Below are 21,453 nucleotides of genomic sequence, written 5' to 3'. Positions count from 1 at the left end.
CATAGTTACACTTAGTTCAGGGACAGCATTTAACTGCTGAGACCTTTCTCAGAACGATATGTTCAAGATTCACCGATTTTGTTTCCCTCCACTGTACACTGTCTTTCAACCATGTTCTCACAGGCTGCATTCCCACATACACACAGCTTCAAGTAACTTCAAGTTTGCTGTGTTTAATTTAACAGTATAGACAGGAATTTAGAGCTCTCCAAAAGATAGGAAGATACTTAGGTGAAAATTAAAATATAATTACCAAATACAGATGGTATAGCAATAACCAAGCTAGCACTGAATGAGCTACTGTGGATATTAGCAGCTGTATGGTGGCAGGAGCATGACATTCTGACTTCTAGCCTAGCCATTAGGCTAATGCAACTACTGTGCTTCTGATGCACACTCTCACGTGCAAGATCTAATCTGCATAACTTTGCTCAGTATTGCATTGGGCGATATCTTTGAGTCCGAAACTGGTTCTGAAAATTCTGTTTCAACTATCCCCGACTTCAGAAGTCTTTAAACTCCCACTATGCCTTCAAACTTCACGTCTCTTAGGCATCTGAAGTTGTGCTTCTGCATATGCCTAGAAATGCAACAGTTTTGACTGCACCAAATAACTCAGTGCTATTTTATGCCTAATCCCAGCTTGCTTCAAAAAAGTAAAACCAAAAAAAATTCTGAAAAACCATGATTGTCTCAAAAATGGTATGTGTTTAGAGAACATACTTACTGTGCTACAGGATGCATGTACCAGTATTTTTTATCACTGAATGTTCAAGAACTAGTTCATAAAGGAAGGAGTCTAAGATGAGTTGGTTGTCATCCAGACAATGGGAAGCTATGGTTTAATATCCTCTGCTTACAGGGTTTCAAAAACACAGCTCGCCCATTGCTGAGAAGCGCGCTTTATCCTCTAAACTCAACAGTCTTTTCCAGGGTAAGGATGCTCTCTAAGACCCTGTGAAAGCTCTGCCATATTGCAGAGATTGAAAAGCATAAAGCTGCAAGAGAATGTACTGCATCCTAGCCGTGGGGGTGCTCAGTTGTGTGCGAAGGGACATGCTTCTGGTCTTTGCACCGTGGCTAGTATCTGAGCAATGATGAGATAAAGTATACAAACAGTGGTGTAAGTGGGAACTGGAATCAGCTCACAGGGAGGGCCCTGACCTCTAGCTACTGTTAGGCATTCCCTTGTTCTCTTTAGCCTGCTGCATCTGGAACTGCATGGTGGTATACACTCAGTGGTGTGCTGAAGAGTAACCTGCCCAACAGGGTGAATATCCGTCTGTCTCTTCACATATACCTCTAAAATGCCTGTAATCTGGCGAGGCAGGTAAATGGACCTGAGAGTCTAGTATTTCCTTTGCTTCTGTGCTCTGCCTCTTTCAGAACCTTAGTGGGCCTGAGGTTACGTATGATCCTATAATCAGCATTTCTGTAGGCAAATCGTGGTCAGGTTCATCCTCCTTCACCTTCTTCCCAGATGTGCTGATTCACATGGCTTCTTGTTTGGCCAGCTCATTGTAGCCCTTCTGAGTTGACCGTGTTTCTCCAGGCACAGGTTAGTGAGCTTGTCGATGACTGGTTTTGCAGAGGATTTGTCTGTTTGTAGCCATCTGGAAGTTAGGTGGTTCATCTAAACTATTATTCTGAGTGTTCTTGGTTACCAGCAAAGAAAGAGGAAATGGTTCCAAGGGCGTTTTTTCCAAGATGTCTTGAATCTGTCTTGCATCTTTCTCTTTCCATTGAGAAGAAGCTTAGAATAGATGCCAATGCTCAGACGGCTACACTTCGGTGAGATGACTGATAACTTGTCTCTTAGAAAGTCTTGCCAAATACAACAGCTGGTTCCTCAAATAAGTGAAACAGAGTACAAATCAACATAATTATCTTTAAAATTGAGTAATTTTAAAGATAATGTAAGACAGTAAGTAAGTACGGTAAGACATTTGTTCCACTAATTTTAATGGAATTAGGGCTTTATATGTGATTTATATAGAAAACCATGGTAGAATGAATAGTAGTATTTTTGAATGCTCACCTTAGACCATTTTATAAGAAATATTGTTTATTCTTCACTGTTGCAGTGGTGAATGGTTTAAAATACATGTTTAGAGCAATCAGTATAATGATGAATTTATTTGTTTGTTTCTCAATCAGCTAGGATTTATACATACATGTTGGAGAAGTCTCGTGTCATTATGCAGCCTCTCAACCAGAGAAATTTTCGTGTTTTTTACTTGATGATGGATGGGCTGTCTGCTGAAGAAAAATACACCCTGTACCTCAGTAATTTGTCTGCACACAGGTAGGAAAACAACTTTATATTTAGTATTAATTTTTCTCTTATTTTAGTGCCTCTTGGCTGTGGAGGTCCTTCCTCCAATAGTTAACATTTGTGTCCTAACTTTTCAATGACCTCCAAAATTATTTATTATTGAGTACCTGTTCATGAGGATTTAATTCTGGAGTACACGTACACTCTCTTAACAAGATTAGAGTATTATATCCATTAGGATTATTGCCTTAAAGGAGAAAAAGGAAGGAAACTCCTTAGTTATTTTTCTGTTTTCTGTGGACTAGAGTAGGTCTGTTCTGGGTTTTTTTTTTTTTCCCCTCATGAAATGTTTTGTCTTCAGGAATGCTGTTCTATTAAAATGAGACTTTTATTATGGAATATGTCGATTTTGATGAAATGTCACTATATGCAACTGATACTTCCGTTTTCATTTTGAATTTACTTTACCTCATATTATTAAGAAAAACAGAAACAAAGTTTTGACTGCTTTGAAACCAAGGATAGGATTCAACACCCAACACCTAAAATTAGGTCTTTGTGTGTGTCTCCACATGAGCTAGTTGTCTTGGCTCTCATTTGCAGTCAGAGGAGACTGAATCCTTACTCAGCTCCATATAGTTACATGTAGATGTGTGCTTCGGGGTGAACTGTACCATGTTTGTGGCTTCATAAACTGTGCTGACTACATCCCCTTTAATAGTAAAAGCTTAAATATAAAGAGCTGTATATAGACACCTAAATGTAGTGTGTCTAAGGCTGAATACACTCCAGATGTTTAATATAAGTGGAAGTTTTTGGTTTTAAAGGAGATTTTGGGACTATCTCAAAATTTATTAATTCACATTCTTTTGGAATGAAAACGGATTCCTGATTTAGATCATTTGCCTTTCTTTCTTCAGTCTTTCCTAAGAAGTATCACTGAAATGAGAGATGCCTATTTGCTCTTAAATTGGCTAAGTTTGTGATGAGTAAAGTGAGTAAGTGTAAAAAGACCAATAGTAATTAAAATTATGTAAAATGAGTGTTTTGAGTTTTTAATATCTAAGCCTTTTTCCCATGGATTTTTCTCTCAACTTTTCTGTCTTCCACTGTGGCTAGTACTTGAATAAAATAGTAGTTCTAGATTTGGGGCCTGTAAATAGAAAGATACTACATTAATTTTTGCAGAAAAAACTTTACTTGGTTCTGATTTTTTCTTAAACACAAGTTTTCAGACTACCGTTGTTTGGTAATGTTTTAAGCTGTTAGTACTTCTGGTGTTAGACAGAATAGTGTAATGCAGTAGCTCTGAAGAAACCTGAGGCTAAGTTGCTTTACTAAAATTGACCCACTTCAAAGGGGGGAAGGGGAAGAGTTAAATTCTATATTTTAAATCCTTTGAAGGCTTTGAAGACTAAAAGGATTCTGAGCTCCCAATCATTAATGTATTCCTCTTTTAGCAAAAGTTGTTTGGAGTCACTCAGTTTATTCAGACAATGAAACAGTTTGCAGTCACTTTGCAAGAAGCTCCAACAGGAAAGAACTTAGCAAAAACATGAATAATTAGATTCATATGAACAAAGCTTTATCTGATAAGATATCTGATAAGCATCCAAAAAGAACTAAATAGTATTTCTAAATAGATGCCTGAACACTGCAGTGCCAAAGCTTTAGAAGTAATTTATAGCTGACCATTTGCATAAAGCTGCTTTTATCAATAAAGCTTTGCTTTGGCTGCATAGAGTAGATTGTATCTTGTGTTATTGAGAGAGAGTTTTGGCCAAATATTTATTACCTTAAACTCCTGAGTGTTGTAGTTCAGTGGGCTAGATCTTTCTTGGTTGATAGAGGTAAACTAAGGGTGAATTTCTACTGCATCAAAACTCGTACATGAATCAGGAAGGCAGGATTTGGCCTCTTATAAATTCATGATTTCTGGCTTAGTCAGATTTTGATGACATCATATCATTCTGGTAACATCAGTAAGTGAATTTGTCATGTTTTCTTTAAGCAGTGTAATCTTGACTCTAATAGTAAAATTAATTAGGTAACAGCTCTTTTGAAACTATAGGTGTTTTATGCCCAACTGTTTTTTTGATGATTTTTCTTTGCATTGTTTAATATTGCACCTTTACGTAGAAGTTTGAACAATCTTAGTAAATAATGGCTGTTAAGATCACAAGATACCCCTATTTTTTCATTGTTTGCTTAAGCCATTGCTATATGAGAAACGAGACATAGCGTTGTTTTTTCATTCTCATTTTAGATAAAAGTACCTTAAAGAGTCAAAATATTATTGTCAGTAGTGGTTATTTTTAGACTTGATGCTGTAAAAGGTGAGAGGAAGTTCATGTATTAAGCAGTATATAATCCTGGGTTAAGAGTTAATGTAAATAACTAAAAGGGGAAATCCCTCCCCTTTGGAGTCACTGAGAGTTTCAGTAAGGCTGGGGTTTCACCCCAATATGTAGGGGGAGTTGTTAGGTTGTAATTCTGTGGTGTTTAATGCCGTCCTCAGAGGGAGCTTGAGCTCAGAAACTTAAATGTATGTTCTTGCAAACATTATGACTGCTAGGGCATCGTATGAAGACAAATAGCTGGCTACTTTCTATTGAACCTATATACAGCTAGGATCTTAAAGTAGCAAGCCATCTAAATCTATGTAGGGAGGGATCTGAGTGAATACGTCTCCCACCCGATCTGCATGTGGATCATGATGGATAGAGACAGAAGCAATTCCTGAAAGGTAAGACAATTTTTCAAGGTTGAGCAGGGGAAGCATGTCAGAAATGGAGAGAGTCTTGAAAGGGCAAGTTGAGGCTTTTTGATTGACAACAACTACTCCCATGTGTTCATTACATTCAGAAGCTGATTTGTATCAGCAGATACCTGACCAAAATTTCCAAGATTTCTATTAACTTGGTGTGTTTCAAAAGAACTGCAGAACTTTATCTTGATGATGATGTGTAATGCAGAGAGATTAGAGATTTGAAGTTTTATTCTTAATTTGCTCTTGATTTTTTTTTTTTTTTTCTTTGCTGTGTGCAGGTAGAGTTCATTACTGTAAGCATTGCTTTTCTGGCATGTGAATTTTAGCCTCATAATAAGAGTATGTACTGGCTTTTCTAGCACATTAAGTTTAGCCTCATAGTTACAGTAGGTGGTACCTTAGTGATGAATCTTGCAACCAAAGTGAAAAAGAGGGCAAAGAAGAGAGGTGACAATGGTGATAGATCAGCTTGTAAACAGTCTTCAACTCTGGTGAAAAAAGGGGACAAAAAGAGAGATCAGAAAGACAACAAAGAAAAAATGTGGGAAAAATCTTACAGAAAAAAGTGGAAAGACTTACTTTTATTATTTTGGACCAATTGCTTCATGTTAACATTGATATTCCAAAGCTGTAGTGTATATATAACAATAGAAGAACGTCTTTGTATAGTACGTCTATCTAAGATACTCAAACATACTGTCATTAAAAATCATGTCATTACATTTGTATATGTATATTAGAAATACAGCTTAAGGCTACTTAACTCTAGAAAATGGTTTTCAGAAATGATGGCGGGTTTGGCAGCTGTTCAACTTGATGTCACCATTTTCAGTTTAAACAAGATTGCTAGTTCTCCTAATTGATTGTACGGTTAACGGCTTTTGGTAGCATAGGCAAACTGATACAATGCTCTCAGTATTGCAAGGTGATTCTGACAGACGTTTTTTAGTCCTCCCTTGTAATGTCACCCAGCATTTGTAGGTTGAAATATACTGCTTGTAAATAAGCTGTATGTGTAGAACTAAACAACTTCAAGCTGGGGAAGATGTTATTATACGCATTTATGCAGAAGCTGGACTGTGGTCAGGGAGTGCATTTTGTGTTGCATTGTCAGACTGCTGTTCCCAGATGTGTAAAACTTTCCTTCCTCCCACAGAACAATGACATGCACTGCAGTGTGTGCTCTCTGCCTGTGCTGTTTCTCCCACTCCTTAAAAAGCAGTGAAACTCCTCTGCAATGATAGCTGTAGATCAGTTCACAGAACTGATGTATCTTCTTTCACAGTTTTTCAGCGCAGGTGCCCTCTTCGCTGTCAATAACACAACTTTCCATTAATTTCATGTATAAAGTAGTAATTTTAGTAAAGTGTTTGAATTTCTCATTGAAGTCTGAACTGATGAGAACTTCTTTGCTTGATCACTGAGGAAATGATTCCCCACTCTAAATTACAAGGTTGGTCTTCAAAAAGGGCTTAAAAATTACAGTATGGTTAACTGAATGGTATAGAAAAGATCCCAGTAGACAATCTTCAGAGGCATTAAGTGCAAAGCCTTATGTCTGATTTTCTGTGTGTTTCCAGTCGTCATCTTTTCTAACAAGCACTAATACATTGTGTGGAAAATGGTGATAATTCTAGCATCATCCATATTGATCCCTACTCTTCCTTTCCCTCATGCAGAAGAGCTCAAGATGAGAATTTTCAAGACTTTGAGTGGCCAGTTACCACAACTTTCCCCAATTCAGCATACTTATGGGCAGCCTCTTTGTTTTCTAACTGCTGTGGATATAAAGCCAGGAAGACATTGAATGTTTCCATGCCCTCTGTCTTTCTTTCCTTTCCTTTTATCTTTGGATACCATTTTTCTTTCCAATCATTAGATTATTTTCTCACTTAAAATGCAACAGAAAGAAATATCAATCTTGAAAAGAACTTAACAGTTTTCCATACCTGTGCCATTTGTCTACAAACGTAGCTGTGGCAGTCTGATGATACAAGGTAAATTCATAGAGAAAAGTTGCTTTTATAATTAGTCCCACATAACTGGAAAAATAGACATTTTAGGAATGTTCCAGTCCTGTGATGTTCCATGCTCTTTCCTTGTATTCAAGCCTGATAGATCACTTCTTTCCTCGTAGATGTTCACTTTGATTTAAACTTTCAGCACCCCCATAAAGCCCAGCTGTGTCCATAAAAATTGACAGAGGTGGTTACACAGTACCGTTCTGATCCCTTTGCTTTACAAATTGGCTGTTGTTGATCTCTGTGTCTGACGACTAGAGAAAAATCCAAACAAGTGTTAGACTTGTCTTACAAAATTGGTTGGATCTAAATACTGTGAATGAAATAACTAGATCTGGAAGCGTTACATCAGATTCTCCCATGGGTGGTAGTCCTGGTGGAATAATAGTTTCTATGTGAGGTGCCAAATTACATCACTTTATCAAACTGCCGTTAGACTTCGTGTGATGAAACTCGGCATTTGTACCAGAATTCTCAGTCTTGCCCCAATGAACTCTAGTGTTGAGGCTCCATGATCTTCACTGTTGAGGATCAACTTTGTTTTAAAATCCTGCTGACAGACTAAAGCTCCAGGCAATCGGGAAAGTGGCATTCAATGCATTTAAATTCAGGAGGAAGGTCGACATCAGACTCAGAGGTTCCTCAGCTGTGTTTCACTTTTCCATTGTGGGAGGTGTGGGCACAGGAGGAGAGAAAAGCTGTGATAGGAGATGTTAGGCTTACCATCCCTGCAGCTGAATGGCCATGAGGGTCAAGTCCTTCTAATCCTACTTGGCTGAAACCCTTCTTAATTCTTCTGTGCAAATAGGGAAATCATACTGGGTGAGACTTCTGAACTTCGAAATCCTTCTCAAATGCTAGCAACGGTTTTTCTGGGGCTCCTTTGAGTTGAGAGTTTCCAGTACCATTTCCAGAATTCAGGCAATTCCGTGTAATGGCCAGAGAGAAGCCGGAGCAGGTGCTGCCCTGCGTGGGCAGGGGGGATGGGAGGGAGGCAGGACCCTCACCCTCCTGGCACATCCCTGCAGCACCCTCCAGGGCTGGGAACGGCCATGGGAGTGGGGACAGGCCAAGGCCAGGCTGGAATGTTGGCCTGTCTTGGGGGGGTCTGTGGCCAGACACAGGCATGACTGACCCCAGCTCGGGCCAGCACCAAGGCTCAGTGTCTGAGCTCAGAGCTGCTCCTGAACCAAGGGGGTCCCAACAAGGCTTCTTGCATATCCCAGGCAGCGAAACCCTTGAGAGGGGCAGAGGGCATTCAAGGCACCCGCAGAAACGTGAAAGATCCTTCATCAATTTTTAATGAGAGTTAGGGAAAATCTAATTTTTTCCCACTTTATCAATGAACAGCTAAATCTTCAAAGTTCTCTATTAATTGCTCTCCTTTGCATATGTATATTTTCTTCAATGTATGTATTTTCTTTAGCATATTGCCTGTAAACTTGTACTTAATTAACACTTTCAAGATTCGGCAGCTCTTGTGGCAACTATTAAGCTAATGATTTGTTGTTTGTCTGTCAGCCCTAAGATTTTTCTGCCATGGATCTTTTGGCATTTAAGTTCTTAGTAAAGATGGGAGTGAAGAGGAAAAACCTGTATCAGTCTCCCACTTCTTTTTCCTTTCCCAGCCTGTTTTTTAGCTTGCATTAAATCATGCAGATAACTTATCACTTGTTTCTACTTTCTTCATGTTCATTTTCCTGTACTTAGCATTGACCACCCTACCAAGACACTAACTGAGACCTTCAAAAATCAGAAGCGCCTTTGATATTTTACAGAGGATAAGGAATTTTAAAGACTGGATGACTGTTTGGGTGATTCTCAAAGACAGTGTCTGAAATTTATCATCTTGCTATTCTCTTACTTCAACATATTTCTTTTGTCATGAATGCTGAGTAGAAAGTTAATTTTCAAATTATTTACTGGAATTATTCTAGAAAAAACTTTATTTTGCCAAAAATAACTCTGGTGCACTCTGAGAAAAAGTTATTTGTCTTTGGGTATCCAAGCTAAATTCAATTTTATATATAATACAATTGATTTTTTTTTTTCCCCTGCTTGTAAACATTTTGCATAACAGCTGAGGGATTTAGAGGTGAAGCTTAGATTATTGTGAACTAAGATTTTATGGTACATTTTCTGGAGTCAGAATTTTAAAAAATATTTCTTAGAGGTTCAAAGGCAATGTGGTTTTTTTACTTTCTTGTATCTCAGGTGTCTCAAAGTAATACACCTTGAATTTGTGTGTGCACGCACATATATAGACATACCAAATGTATTTACACTCAACTTTTTTTCCATTTCTCTGCTTCTTCCATGTTCTCTCTTCCAAACGTCTCTTAAATTGGAAACAAACATTCAAGTTCTGGTTGAACAAGTAAATCTGTATTTTTTTGGTACTGTGCAAATTTTCCTGTCCTAACTTGATTACATGCAGCACATTCCTTTTCTCCAAAAAGCTTGCGTTTTAAATATATTAACACTTACAAGACAATGGGATACATGTAGTGCAAGCTGTGTGTATTAGCATGCCTAGACAGCAAAGGACCATTGGGGTGTAAAGACTTTTCAAGCACGCTCGACAAACTTTCTAAACAGTGGGGTAATGTGAAGATGCAGTTATGCAGTTTCAAACACAGATTTCAAAAACGGAGGGAGTTAACTCTCAGTTAATTTTGCTGGAAATTATTTTAGTACAAAAAGTGAAAATAGTTTGGTTTGGTGGTTTTTTTTTTTTTTTAAAGTACATGGTTGCAAATAACATAAAAATCATACACTTCCATCAGTTTACATCTTCCTGATATGATTTACTTGTATTTCAGCTGTCTAGTGAAAAGCTTTAACTGTAAATGCTGGTTTCTTAGCTGTCCTCATACAACACTACTGTGAAAATCTGATTCGCAACCAGTAGTACTATTGTAAGGACAAGATCTGTAGATGCCAAATGAAATGAGGCAATTTCATTTACTTAGATTCCAGTGAGGTCTGATAGCTAAACTACACCAGCTAGTTATTAGGAAGGTAATGGAGAGAGGAGAAGCAGATACATTTGTCTGAGATTCTGGAGCAGGTTTAAACTTGCTTCAGTGAGTTTTTTATCTATGTAACCTGGAATAATTTCAATATCAAAAGAATTGTCTAAATTTTCTCTGTTGTCTTTTGCTTATGTTTTGTTTTGTTTACTTTTGCTGCATGCCATTTATTCTTTTCCTGTTTACCCTGTATTTACTGATGTCTGAATTTTTCCAGTGATTTTTTTTTTTTTTAGGTTGAACATTCTTTACTGCGTGTATAACATATGCATATTCCAGCAAAATGTGCTTTCACATTGTTCTCTTTAATGTGTTTTTCCCTGCCCTCGTAAGTTCAGCCTCCACTTCCCTTTTATTTCAACTGGTAACTGTCTTTACCGCAGTACTCTTACCTTCTTTAATTTTCCTTTGTTTTCCTCATTCACGCAGGGTTTCTGAGTAAATAGGGTTCATGAGATTATTCAACTTGTTTATTCTTTTTCCTCCCCAGAAATGAACAGGAATTGAACCAAAAGGAACATTTTTTTTTTTTTCCCTCCTTAGCTCTCTTTTTCTTGTCCTATTTTTTTGTTGAAATTTGGGTTCCATTAATCTCTTGGAGAATGATCTTCAAGCATCAGTGTTGTTTACACTTCAAAGAAGGAGGAGTTGAGAGGCAACACCAGTAAATGGCTGATGCGTGTGATTTGTTATGCTGGAGAGTAATCATGACTAACTCAGTTTTGTTGAGCTTGGACACTAGAAAATATATGTTGTATTAAGATACATCTTTATGTTTTAAACTGATATTGATAACCAGAACTAATTTTATCTAATTCTAATGTAACACTTTACAATACATGTTTTCAGATGTTTCAGAGATCGAAAAATACAACAGGGCATAACTAAGTTTGGGGTTTTTTGCATCCAATGCTGATTTTTTAAAGTGTTACTCTGTGGTCTGATTTGTCTCATTTTTCTTACTCGTGTACTTCACTTCTGTTCAGCTAAGTTTTTAGGCTTAGTCTGTTGTATTTCAGGCTTAGTCTTTCATGTTTTAATGAAAATTAGATGGAACCCTAAGCAGCCTATTAGCGTACAGAAGCTGATAAATTTTCCAGTATTTTTTAACTGGGCAGGTATGATGACTGGACCATGCAGACTAAAAAACTTCCTCCCTAAGTTCATCACTGTGCACCTTAATATTCAGGAAATAACTAACAATAGTGTCAGTGTTAAAATTAATATTATAGAGTGTCTTTCTGAAAATAAGTTAATATTATACAGTGTCTTTCTGAAAATTGACTGTATTTCCTGTGTCTTAAAACCCCTCTTTCTGTGAGATGTTTGTGGATAGTGTCCTACAAGATACATTACTAGGAGGTTAGCATTTCAATTACAGAAGATATAATCAGGATCACAGCTTAGGTTTTCAAAACAAAACTGAAATATTCGTGTGTGTCATCTGCTTTATTTTGCAAATTAAGTGGTTATTTTTCTATTTGCAGATACCTACACCTCATGCATAAGGTATACCTCTATGTTATTAACTTTATTTCACAATATTTGTTTTGAGTATCTGGCTGTGCAGTTGTTTTGAGTGGTTCATCCTCGATTCAGGGTTCATTACATACACACCTGCACACTTGCCTTCTAATTACATGTCAAGATATCCCAAACAGTATTTTTCTACTTGAAAGCAGAGGTATCTTAGCTTCGGATTTTGATGTTTAATTTATTTATTCCAGTTTTGACATTAGCTGCTTTTGACATTACTGTTTTATTCCCAAAGGATCCTTTAAGAAAATATAGCTCCAATTATGTTTAATAATCATTAATTTACATGAAATCCAAGAATAATTTTTTATTTAACAAAGTAAAGGTGGTAAAGTAAGTCTGAGACTTAGCTCAGTGTCTTTGGTCCCGTCTTTGGATGTGTTATTTGTCTGGCTTTCAGAATAAATGCTATAGAAATTCTGCTTTGTTCAAGAGTGTAAATCTGAAACTCATATTCCTCTGGGTATTTTCTTTCATTTGATGTTAACCAATCCCCTCTTCATTGTATTATTCTTCATACATATTGATTGAATAGTGGCAGAGGATGTACAGCACTCCACTGGCAGACTCTCAGAGGTAAAGAAATCATTCATTACAATTACCTCTCTTCTCAACAACTGTTCTTCTCTCCATCATAATTCTAACAAGCCGAAGGTATAGAATTGACTATGTGTAAATGAACAAATGAGATGTTTTTTCAGGAGTAAATTGTATGTTTAGAGTGGTACAGTAGAGCCAAGGCACTCCTCCTTGTATTTCTGTATTGTCCTAAAGGAACTCAGATATCTGGTGATCTTTGGTGTTTTACATTCTCTTGGTGCCAGTGAGCAGTTCAGGACAGAAAAAAATCACATCAGACCATATAAAACCACTTCGACTTTTGCCTTTTTATAGCCCTAGTGAGTTTACTTCTGCATGTTTAGTTTTAATCCACAAACTTGCATTTACTTCATTTGACTTGGCATGATACCATTTGCTATTTCTTTGATTGAGAGAGGCTTTGTCTTTCTTGTCTCCTTTGGGGTGAGCATGATACGGAAACACATGCAGAAAATAATAGGAGAATAATCTCTCTCTGTGGCATGAAAGATAAAGAGGAGGAGGCAGGAAAAAATGAAATCTGTTTAATCCAAGAGAAAGAAACAAACTTGGTAATAAAGAGCACCGGGATCTATAGAGTCTACTGAAGACAGAACATATATCTGTCTTAGTTTTAACTGAAAACTAAACATACTATAAACGTTGTTTGGAATAATTTTCTTGAAATTGAGAAAGAAAATGCAAAAATAATTATAATATGAACCAGATGACTTTCCAGTTTGTTATGAATTCTGTTGATGAGTATTTATACCTTAAAGTTTCTTGGCCAAGTTCAACCTTTTGTTAGAAAAAAGAAATCTCCAGAGATCTGTGGAAGTTATATATATATTGAGGTTAAATTTGGTCCTCTGTTGAAGAGATTAAGTGCTGACTGTTTAGGCAGCCCACCAGTATTTCATGTCAGACTGAAAATGGATGTAGTTCCAAGGGATGAAATTGCCGTAGAAACTCTGGCTTAAAAGTAGATGTGATTACTCATTTACAAAAATGGTAGAGGAGTTCATTTGGCTTTTAGTTTAAGTATAAAATATGTCTCTGCACTTTACTAGGATGCTAATCATCTCATATGTGGGGGGAGATTCAGTGGATTCAGCTCCTGAAACCACTTAGCTATTACATGACATAAATCTAGAGTGATAATATAGTTCTGCAATTTATATTTCAAAAGTCACTCTTAGAATCATCCTGATACAATTACTGTAGGTGAATTTCCAGTCAGGAATGGGTCATTTAAGAAATTACTATTGGTATACGGAAGCCCCAGTCATTGAACCCAGCTCATCTCAACTTAATGTTAGATCTGAGAAGATACCTCTCACCGTTGTTTGAACTTACTGTCTTCACTGAGCTCCCTGAGCTAGCTTGATTTTTTCACTGCACTGGAGTAACTTGATAGTTACTGTAGCCAGCTCTCTCTGGAAAAATCAGGCAAGGTCAACCCAAAGTGTAGCATAGTTTTCTTCCCATAGTTCTTTCATTAATCATATCTCAAAATGACCTCTATACAGGTTAAAGAGTGATTGTGTCAGGTTAGTGCCATTCACAGTTTCCTTTGATTCCTGCTGGATTTGCACATGGATTTTTTGTAGTTAAAATATAACTACTCAAACTGAGTTTTGTCTAAAGCCTACAAGTAACCAATAGAAGTCTTCTGAATATGTTAAATGACCAGAAGATGTTAGGATCTCAGTTTTATACAGCTCCAAAAAATGGCAGCTCCAACAGTCTGAATTCTAAAATTATTTTATGCAATATAATGCAGGACAGAACGGTGCAGGAATATCTTGTACTGAATCACCCATCACCCAGATGATCTTTGGAACTTGTTTATTCTACGTATAGGTCTTGTCTATCTCTAATTAGTTTATGACACATCTCTTGGCACCATGGCACAAAGTGTTACTGCTGCAGCTTAGTATAGTACAAATAAATCATATGAAGCTTGATGTACTTAGTGGTTGATATCAAAAGTAAACAAAAATAGTTACAAGTATAGTTTCAATAGTTTCAAGTCACCTTTGATTGGCAGCCAACAGATGTAAAATACTTTGGGGATGCTTAATGATTTTCACAGATACATTAGCCTATCTAACCAGGGAAGGCTGTATTTTGATCAGATCTGTGCAAACAGCACTCTGGATCAGACAAGGAGACACGTGGGGAGAGCTGAATGGGAGTAGTTCAGAGTATTTCAAGGAAGGAACATGTATGAGGTTCGGTGTTTCCTGACACGCCATTTTGGACTTGATGATCTTAAAGGTCTTTCCCAACCTAAATGTTTCTATGATTTTGGTCTGTGACCCGTCTGTGCTAGTAAGGCCTCTGCTTACCTGATCTGAAGTTTCAACATTTCTTGAATAGTAGTAATGTGGGTGAGAAAAATTGTTAGAACAAATCCAGTTTGCGCAAAGAACTATGCAAATCAAGAAAGTCCTCTGAAATAAAAAACTTAGTAGAAATTTTCTGCTGACTAAAATGATGGAAAAGGGCACCAAAGCAATGTAGAAACACCATTTGACAAACAAACTGCATTCTTAACCATAATTACAGAGAAGTGTAATTTATGGCTTATGACAGATGCTGGCACCTTCTAATTTCTGCTTCAACCTCTATGAAATTTTAACATAACCGAATCATTAAATGGGTAGAAATCAGTTTACCAAGCTGGTGTTGCAGCTTAGTATTAAACTTACACAGTAATTGCAGTGTTTATTTTGACACTGGCACACTGATGCCGGTTTTCATGATGTGTTTTGTTCACTCAAGATGAGGATTATGAAGACTAAGAACAGTGCTAATCACTTGTAAAAAAAAAAAAAGCTGTGGCCTTTCACAGTAAAAATGGATAATGAAAATGATACTATTAAATAGGAAAATCATTTATTTAGTGGAATAATTCATTGGAAAACAATTGGAGACTGTCTTATGTCATTAAAATTTTCCAGTAATGGATACTGGACCTTCTTTGATATGTTTTTCTGTTGAAATCATTGTTCGCTTGGGCTTTATTTTCTATCACTTTCCTGTCCCAAATCCAGATGGGTTAAAACTGCTACTGCTAGAGAGTGTACATTTTTATCCTAATATTTCTGAGTATTTCTTCGGGTTTGCTTCTGTATAAGTTATGTCTTTGGTTTCAGGTGCAGCTAGAGAAATCAGATTCACTGTTAGAGATGCATCTGTACTTTCTTGTACCTGCAGTCCTTTCCTCATTTCCATCATGCTCTCAGGATTGCTTTCCCACTATATTTTCATCTCCATTACATATATTTGCCATATTTCCAGACCTAATCCCCTGTTTAAACAGGACTCCTCAATCAGGTAGCAATTAAGAGAAACGGAGCAGCATCTAATAAAATACGTACTATGATGAACTTAACTTCAGTGAGTATGTTATGGAGTTAGGTTGGTCCTTAAGTCAAGACTGGAACAGATGGGAACATCTTAACAAATTCAGTGGTTCTGTAGTTTACTCTGGAGTCTGTTTTTTAAACGTGCAATTATAATCCTCTCCAATCTCTTCCCATTCCACCTTGCCCTATATCTTAGGGGGAAAAAAAAGGGCTACTCTGAGGTGTATTTTACTCTGCTATCATTTTTTTTCTGTGCCTTTAAAATTTAATTTAATTTAATTTTATATTATTTTATTATTTCATTTTATTTAGAAAACAATTTATTTGGATACAAATCTAGCTTGCCTACAGAACTAAATTGCACAAACTGCAAATCCCTATGTGTAAACACAGTGTGGATTTTAGCAGTAAGACTCAACAGGGATTCTCTTTGTCCTATTTGGATGCACAAACCGTGGAAGTACTGAAGTAAATCTGCAAATTCTCTTGATTTAGGAAGGCCAGTTCCTTTAATACAGTGTAAATTCAGTGTAACTTCAGCACATAAGTAACCTGCTTAGATGCAGCCCTTGAACTGAGTTTTCAATGTGCAACCTGTAAAGTTTACTACAGGTTTGCTGAGCATACAGCTTATGGATCTTTAGTAGTTTCTGCCTTAGGAGAGGCAATGGAAGACACCGTGGGAGATTTAATGTCGGAAGTAGTTCATTTGTGAGCTTTTATCTGGCATGATTTTAGTGGGAGGGCTGAGAAGATGCGAGAAGCACACACACATACATATCTATCCTATTCCTGTTTTGGCAGTCCTGGAACGCACCTGGGACAGGGGGGAGGCAAGGCAGGTCTTGCTGAGCTTGGGAGAGCAGCAGTGAATTCTCCGTAACTGAGCCCTGTCTTCAGCGTGGTGTAGCTTGCTGGCTGTGCAAAAAGCAGGACCCTCTCCTTACGTTAAGGGGGTGGCCACAAATGATTGTGGCTGGTTGATTGCTAAATAGATAACATACATAAATACATATGTATTTACTCCATTTAAAGTAGAAAGAAGAATATTCTTGCTTTGTAGAACAAGTGGGTAAAGTTAGGTACCGCACCAACTCATATTCTTGTATTGTGTGAGACTTTCTTAGCCCGTAATAGGTAAATAATTGTTACTGATAAATTAATTATATTAATCCTCCATAAAATTGTCTCATTCCTGTGTAAATACTGTATATTTCCCAGTATTTCAAAAGTCACTAGAGTGACTAGTGTCTTAAGGGGCCTTAACTTTTTTTGGCAAAGTTAAGCGGCTTTAAAGGGATCTTACTCTTCAGAATTAATTGTTTAGTGTACATACCTGAATAGACATGGCCATGCCTGCATATAGGGGAAGAAGAGGGCTTCTTGTAAATCAGCTGATCTGAAACTGATCCATGAACTACAGTCAGTGTTTATATGAAACAATTTGAAGTATATTATCAACATTTTAACTGGATACTGCTGAAAGTTACAAGCAGGTACCCAGAGCACTTTTAAAATGTTAGATCTGATACTGTGGCTCTTAACCCAGTAAGCTTTATTTAATGAATCAGCATTTAAAAAGTAGCAAATGCTAGTGGAGAAGTGCCTTGAGGCTCATAAACTTAATGGCATCTACCTGGCAAGTACTGCCAAAGTAAGTCTGAATACAGGAATACAAAATTACTCTTGGTTGTAGGAGCAAAGTTCAAACACAATTTCTGAAGCATTTCAGGACATGGGTTGGACCAGTTTGCACTTGCATGCAGACTGACTTACTTTCTTTACATGTTCAGCAGTGCTCAATATTTGCTACTTTTTTATCATCATCATGCTCCTTATTTAATGTATATTCAACTTCAAAATTATGCTTGTAAAGTGATAGTTCACAGAATTACTATATCCTAAGTGCGTCTGTCCTATAAAATACTGTATGATATGAGTCAGAGAAACAGCACTACAAGGTATACTGCCTTTATTATTTCTTCTCCTGTCACCAGAGGTGTGAAAAATTCTGAGTCACTTGTGTTGTGCATTCATTTTTTTCTTTAATGGAATTATCCTAGATTTACATTTTTATGTAACTGTAGGAACAGATGGCTTGAGTCTCTGATTTAAGCCTGTTCCACGGGAATATCAGTATAATTTAAAAAAAAAAAAAAAAAGTGTACCCGAGCTTAGCCTAAACACATTTGGCATTTTGAGAGTAAAGACCAAGCTGTATTTCTTTGCTTTCCATTTGAGTATATCCACTGCCTGTAAAAACTTAGGTTCTTCATAGTACAAGTACACTTACAGAACTATTTGAAATTTTGTCTTAGGTAAATGTCAAGATAAAACTATTTACTGAGCAACACATAGGCTAATATAAGCTTTCTGTGCTGAAACCAGTTTACAAAAGACATATCTTAACGTGATTTTCTTAGTTTAGAAAAATAAAAGTAAGAGCTGTGTTCTGGCTATCACCAAATCTGTCTGCAGTGTTAAATTTATTAATTTTGTGCTGATACTTTACCTCTTGACATTAACAAAGTTATTCCTATTTTTGAAATGCTCATTTTGGTGCTTTATTGCACTAGTCAGGCGCAGAAATCTGTGGTCCTAAATGGTTAGCAGTAACTTCAGCTCAGTGCTACTGCGTAGCATGGTTCAAAGGATGTAAAATTTGTTCAGATTGGAATAGGTTTAAAAGCTGGAGAAAAAGGAAAAAAAAGGCAGTAAAACATGCCCCTTTTCCCTCAGAGAAAAAAGCTAGAAGCTATTCATTACCATGTTCTGTAAATGTCGTTTACTTCATTGATGTCAACTGTTTTGCTTTGTCTTTATCTCATTCCTGTTTACATATCAAACAGTGCTAAGTGCAAGGCAGCTTTTCCTCGCTAAGCAGAATACATTGTCCTCTCATATTCACATGAGAGATCTAAAGAAATAAAAATATTTGTTGTAATTTCTTATTCTGTGACTTTGCAAATAAGTAGAGATTAGTGGAATTTATTTTTGAAAGGTAATGTCTTTGCTTTATACACTCAATACCCTTCATCCCAGCGGTTTTTGAAACATTTGTGAATCTATGAAGTCACTCATTCTCAGTCTGGCAAAACAGTCCTTAAGTTCGATGTTTAGTTATACCTAAATTAAATCTTGGGATTTAGCAAGTAGTCACAGGAATAGCTAACCTTTTAGAAAAAATTGGTGTATTTCAGAGGAAGGCTTCACAAATATTTAATGTGAGGACAGTAAACTGACCTAGTTGTAAGAAAACTGGTTTATAAATGGTTATATTTTGACTGGAACTAACACATATTTGGGGTACTATAATTTTCACCTTAGCTTAAAGTAAGAATTAACTGATCTGATAATGTTGAATTTTCACGGGTTATGCTTAATCAGGGTTACTACCCTGAGCTGGATGGTAAGGAGGGATGGGGACTGCAAAGGCAACAGCCACACACTTCTCACATGATTGTGCAGGTACATGGTTCATTGGGCAGCACTAATAAGGGGAAGGAAGGGATTTAGCTTGTTAATCCATGCTTCTTAATACAATGTCACATTAAATGACACCCACAACATGCATATTTATTGTGTTAGAGCTGGCACCTGATTATGAAATGCTGCTTCATCCTCCTGTGACATTGGCTCTCTTGAGAATTTTCTAGCAACAAAGCATCAATTAATGAAGATTTTGTAATAAGAAAAGTCCAATTAAAACTGGCTTTGTTTTAGACTTTAGATAAAGACAGGTAGAGGCAAAAGAGAAGTCTGTGTGGCTCATTGCAGAGTGTAGCAGAGACACCTCAGATGGTGCCATGCAAAAAGTACCATAGCTGTGTTGGGGCAGTGGTCCATTTGAGGTAATTAGCCTCACTGTTGTGCTTTCTGTACTATACCTAGGTCATATAGGTATAGGTCAGGAATCTTTGTGTAATGCTGCATTGCATTGTGTAGAAGTAACTGTATGATAAGGTGATATGCCTAGAAATTACTTAGGCAATGGTTAGGGCAGCTTGAAGTCTAGGTCTCTAATACTACTTATCCCCTGCTGTCTCACTTAAACACCTCATCTGCCTTCCTTTCTTTCATAGTGAATCAAAGCTCAACATAGGGTGTCAACCTATAACTTCTGGTTGTGCTTCATCTTAACATTTATTATGATACTAAGATTGAACTGAAATCAGTGGGATGAAGCACGGGTTTGAAGTTAGTTACACATAAATGTTTTGCTGAGTTGGGACAATATACAGTGGTGGAATAAATCATTAATCTACTTCACAGTACATGTAAACCTGGCAAGAAAAGAATCTTCTTTCTTGTCGTTCCAGTGGCCCAAAATCACTAAATATGATGTCATGACATGCGTGGTCTGTGTCTGTTTTTAGAACAATTGCAACATTTTATAGAAGCTAGCACTGGGAGGATACTTTGCATTTTTTAATGACCATTTTAAATAAGGTCAAGCTGTAATAAAAGCCTTTACAACACTAGAAGTGTATGAATGCTTCTGACAGGCATATCTGAATCCATCCAGTCTAAGTGATGTGCTCTCCTCTAGGATATAAACACAGTATTTCCTACCAGTTGCCTATAAAGCTGACTTGTGAACCAGCTCATGCAAAGCAAGAGACAAGTCAGTTCTATTTCCTGCCTATATCCATAATTACAAAGAATTTGGATACCTCTGTGTGAGGGGAGAGGTATGCAGAAAATTGTATCAAGGATGAAGATGATGTTTTTAAACAGCCCAATTTCATTTCTCTGTTCTGAATTTCTTTAGCTGGACAACACATAATGGTTTTGGAGAATTACTGCATGACAGGTTTCCACATGACTATAGCACAATACTAAAAAAAAAAAAAGTATGGATTTTTTGTTCTTTACGTGAGAACAAAAAAGTTCTGGCTTGTATAAATAAACATGAAGTATCAGGAGCTCTGTTTTAATAGCTATTTTGAATTAGTGAATGAATATTAAGTGTTTTATGTGTATGCCATTTTTATAAAAGAAATAAGGGATTTATAGACAAAATCCAGAATTTCTGATTCATAATATGATCTGCAGTGGCTTGTATTGCGTAATTAAGTATTGATACAGAGTCCTGTATTTAGTTTATGTTAAATATTTATTCTTTGCTGCTTCCATGTGAATTCTTTACCCACTAATCTTGAACTCCTTTTAGCAAAATAAATGTACTAGATAGTGTGGTCAATTGTGCTAGAACAGGAGTTGATAGTATTCTGTTTCTCTAGGAGTTAGCTAAGAGAAGTCCTATGAGTAGCGGAGTAACAACAGTGGGTGAGTGGATCAGAAGAAGAAAGCACACCATAAAAGTTGTAATTCCTCATAGGAACCAGTTACCCTGGTATCTCAGAAAAGAACGGATTATGACATTCAGCTCTTCTCATGCGTGGCGGGGGTTTTTTTGGTGGTTTTTTTTTTGCTTTCACCAACTATAGGAGTATAAACAGAGAAAAATAATATTTTCATTTGCCCTTGGTTTGAAAGGGGCCTCCAGAGATCTGGTCCAATCCTTTCTATCGAGACAGGATCTACTGTGCAAACAGACAGGTTCTTTGAAAAGCTGTTGCAACAGCTACACAAAAGAAACAGAAAACTTAACTGATTCATAAAGTAATGCCAGGACTCTTCTAGCTGTGCTCACATTCATGTTCCCAGTTCTTACCAGGAAGATGATTCTGTCATTCCTGAATCTTTAAACTTGTGATTTTCTGCCTCAGGACGATATTTGGAATAAGCAAAGTTTCTGTAGTGACTTTCAGCCCTATCTTTTTTCCTACTTCATACAACATAAGAACTAAGATCTAAATAAAGATTGAATTCATTTAGTGTACATCTTTACCTGGAAGCCCAG

At 36.8% G+C, this 21,453-nt stretch overlaps 1 protein-coding gene across 3 annotated transcripts in view; it reads left to right on the top strand.

Annotated features, from left to right (window-relative positions):
* MYO16 (myosin XVI) overlaps positions 1 to 21,453 on the top strand; it is a 404,375-nt gene that overhangs the window by 241,154 nt on the left and 141,768 nt on the right. For all 3 annotated transcript variants that reach the window (XM_052773633.1, XM_052773634.1, XM_052773632.1), the window contains exon 16: positions 2,158 to 2,305. In XM_052773633.1, coding sequence (XP_052629593.1) covers positions 2,158 to 2,305 — 148 coding nt within the window. The remainder of the gene's footprint in view (positions 1 to 2,157; positions 2,306 to 21,453) is intronic.

This window comes from Harpia harpyja, chromosome 22, assembly GCF_026419915.1.
Source record: "Harpia harpyja isolate bHarHar1 chromosome 22, bHarHar1 primary haplotype, whole genome shotgun sequence".
Classification (NCBI taxonomy): domain Eukaryota; kingdom Metazoa; phylum Chordata; class Aves; order Accipitriformes; family Accipitridae; genus Harpia; species Harpia harpyja.
This window is presented reverse-complemented; position numbering and strand designations above follow the sequence as displayed.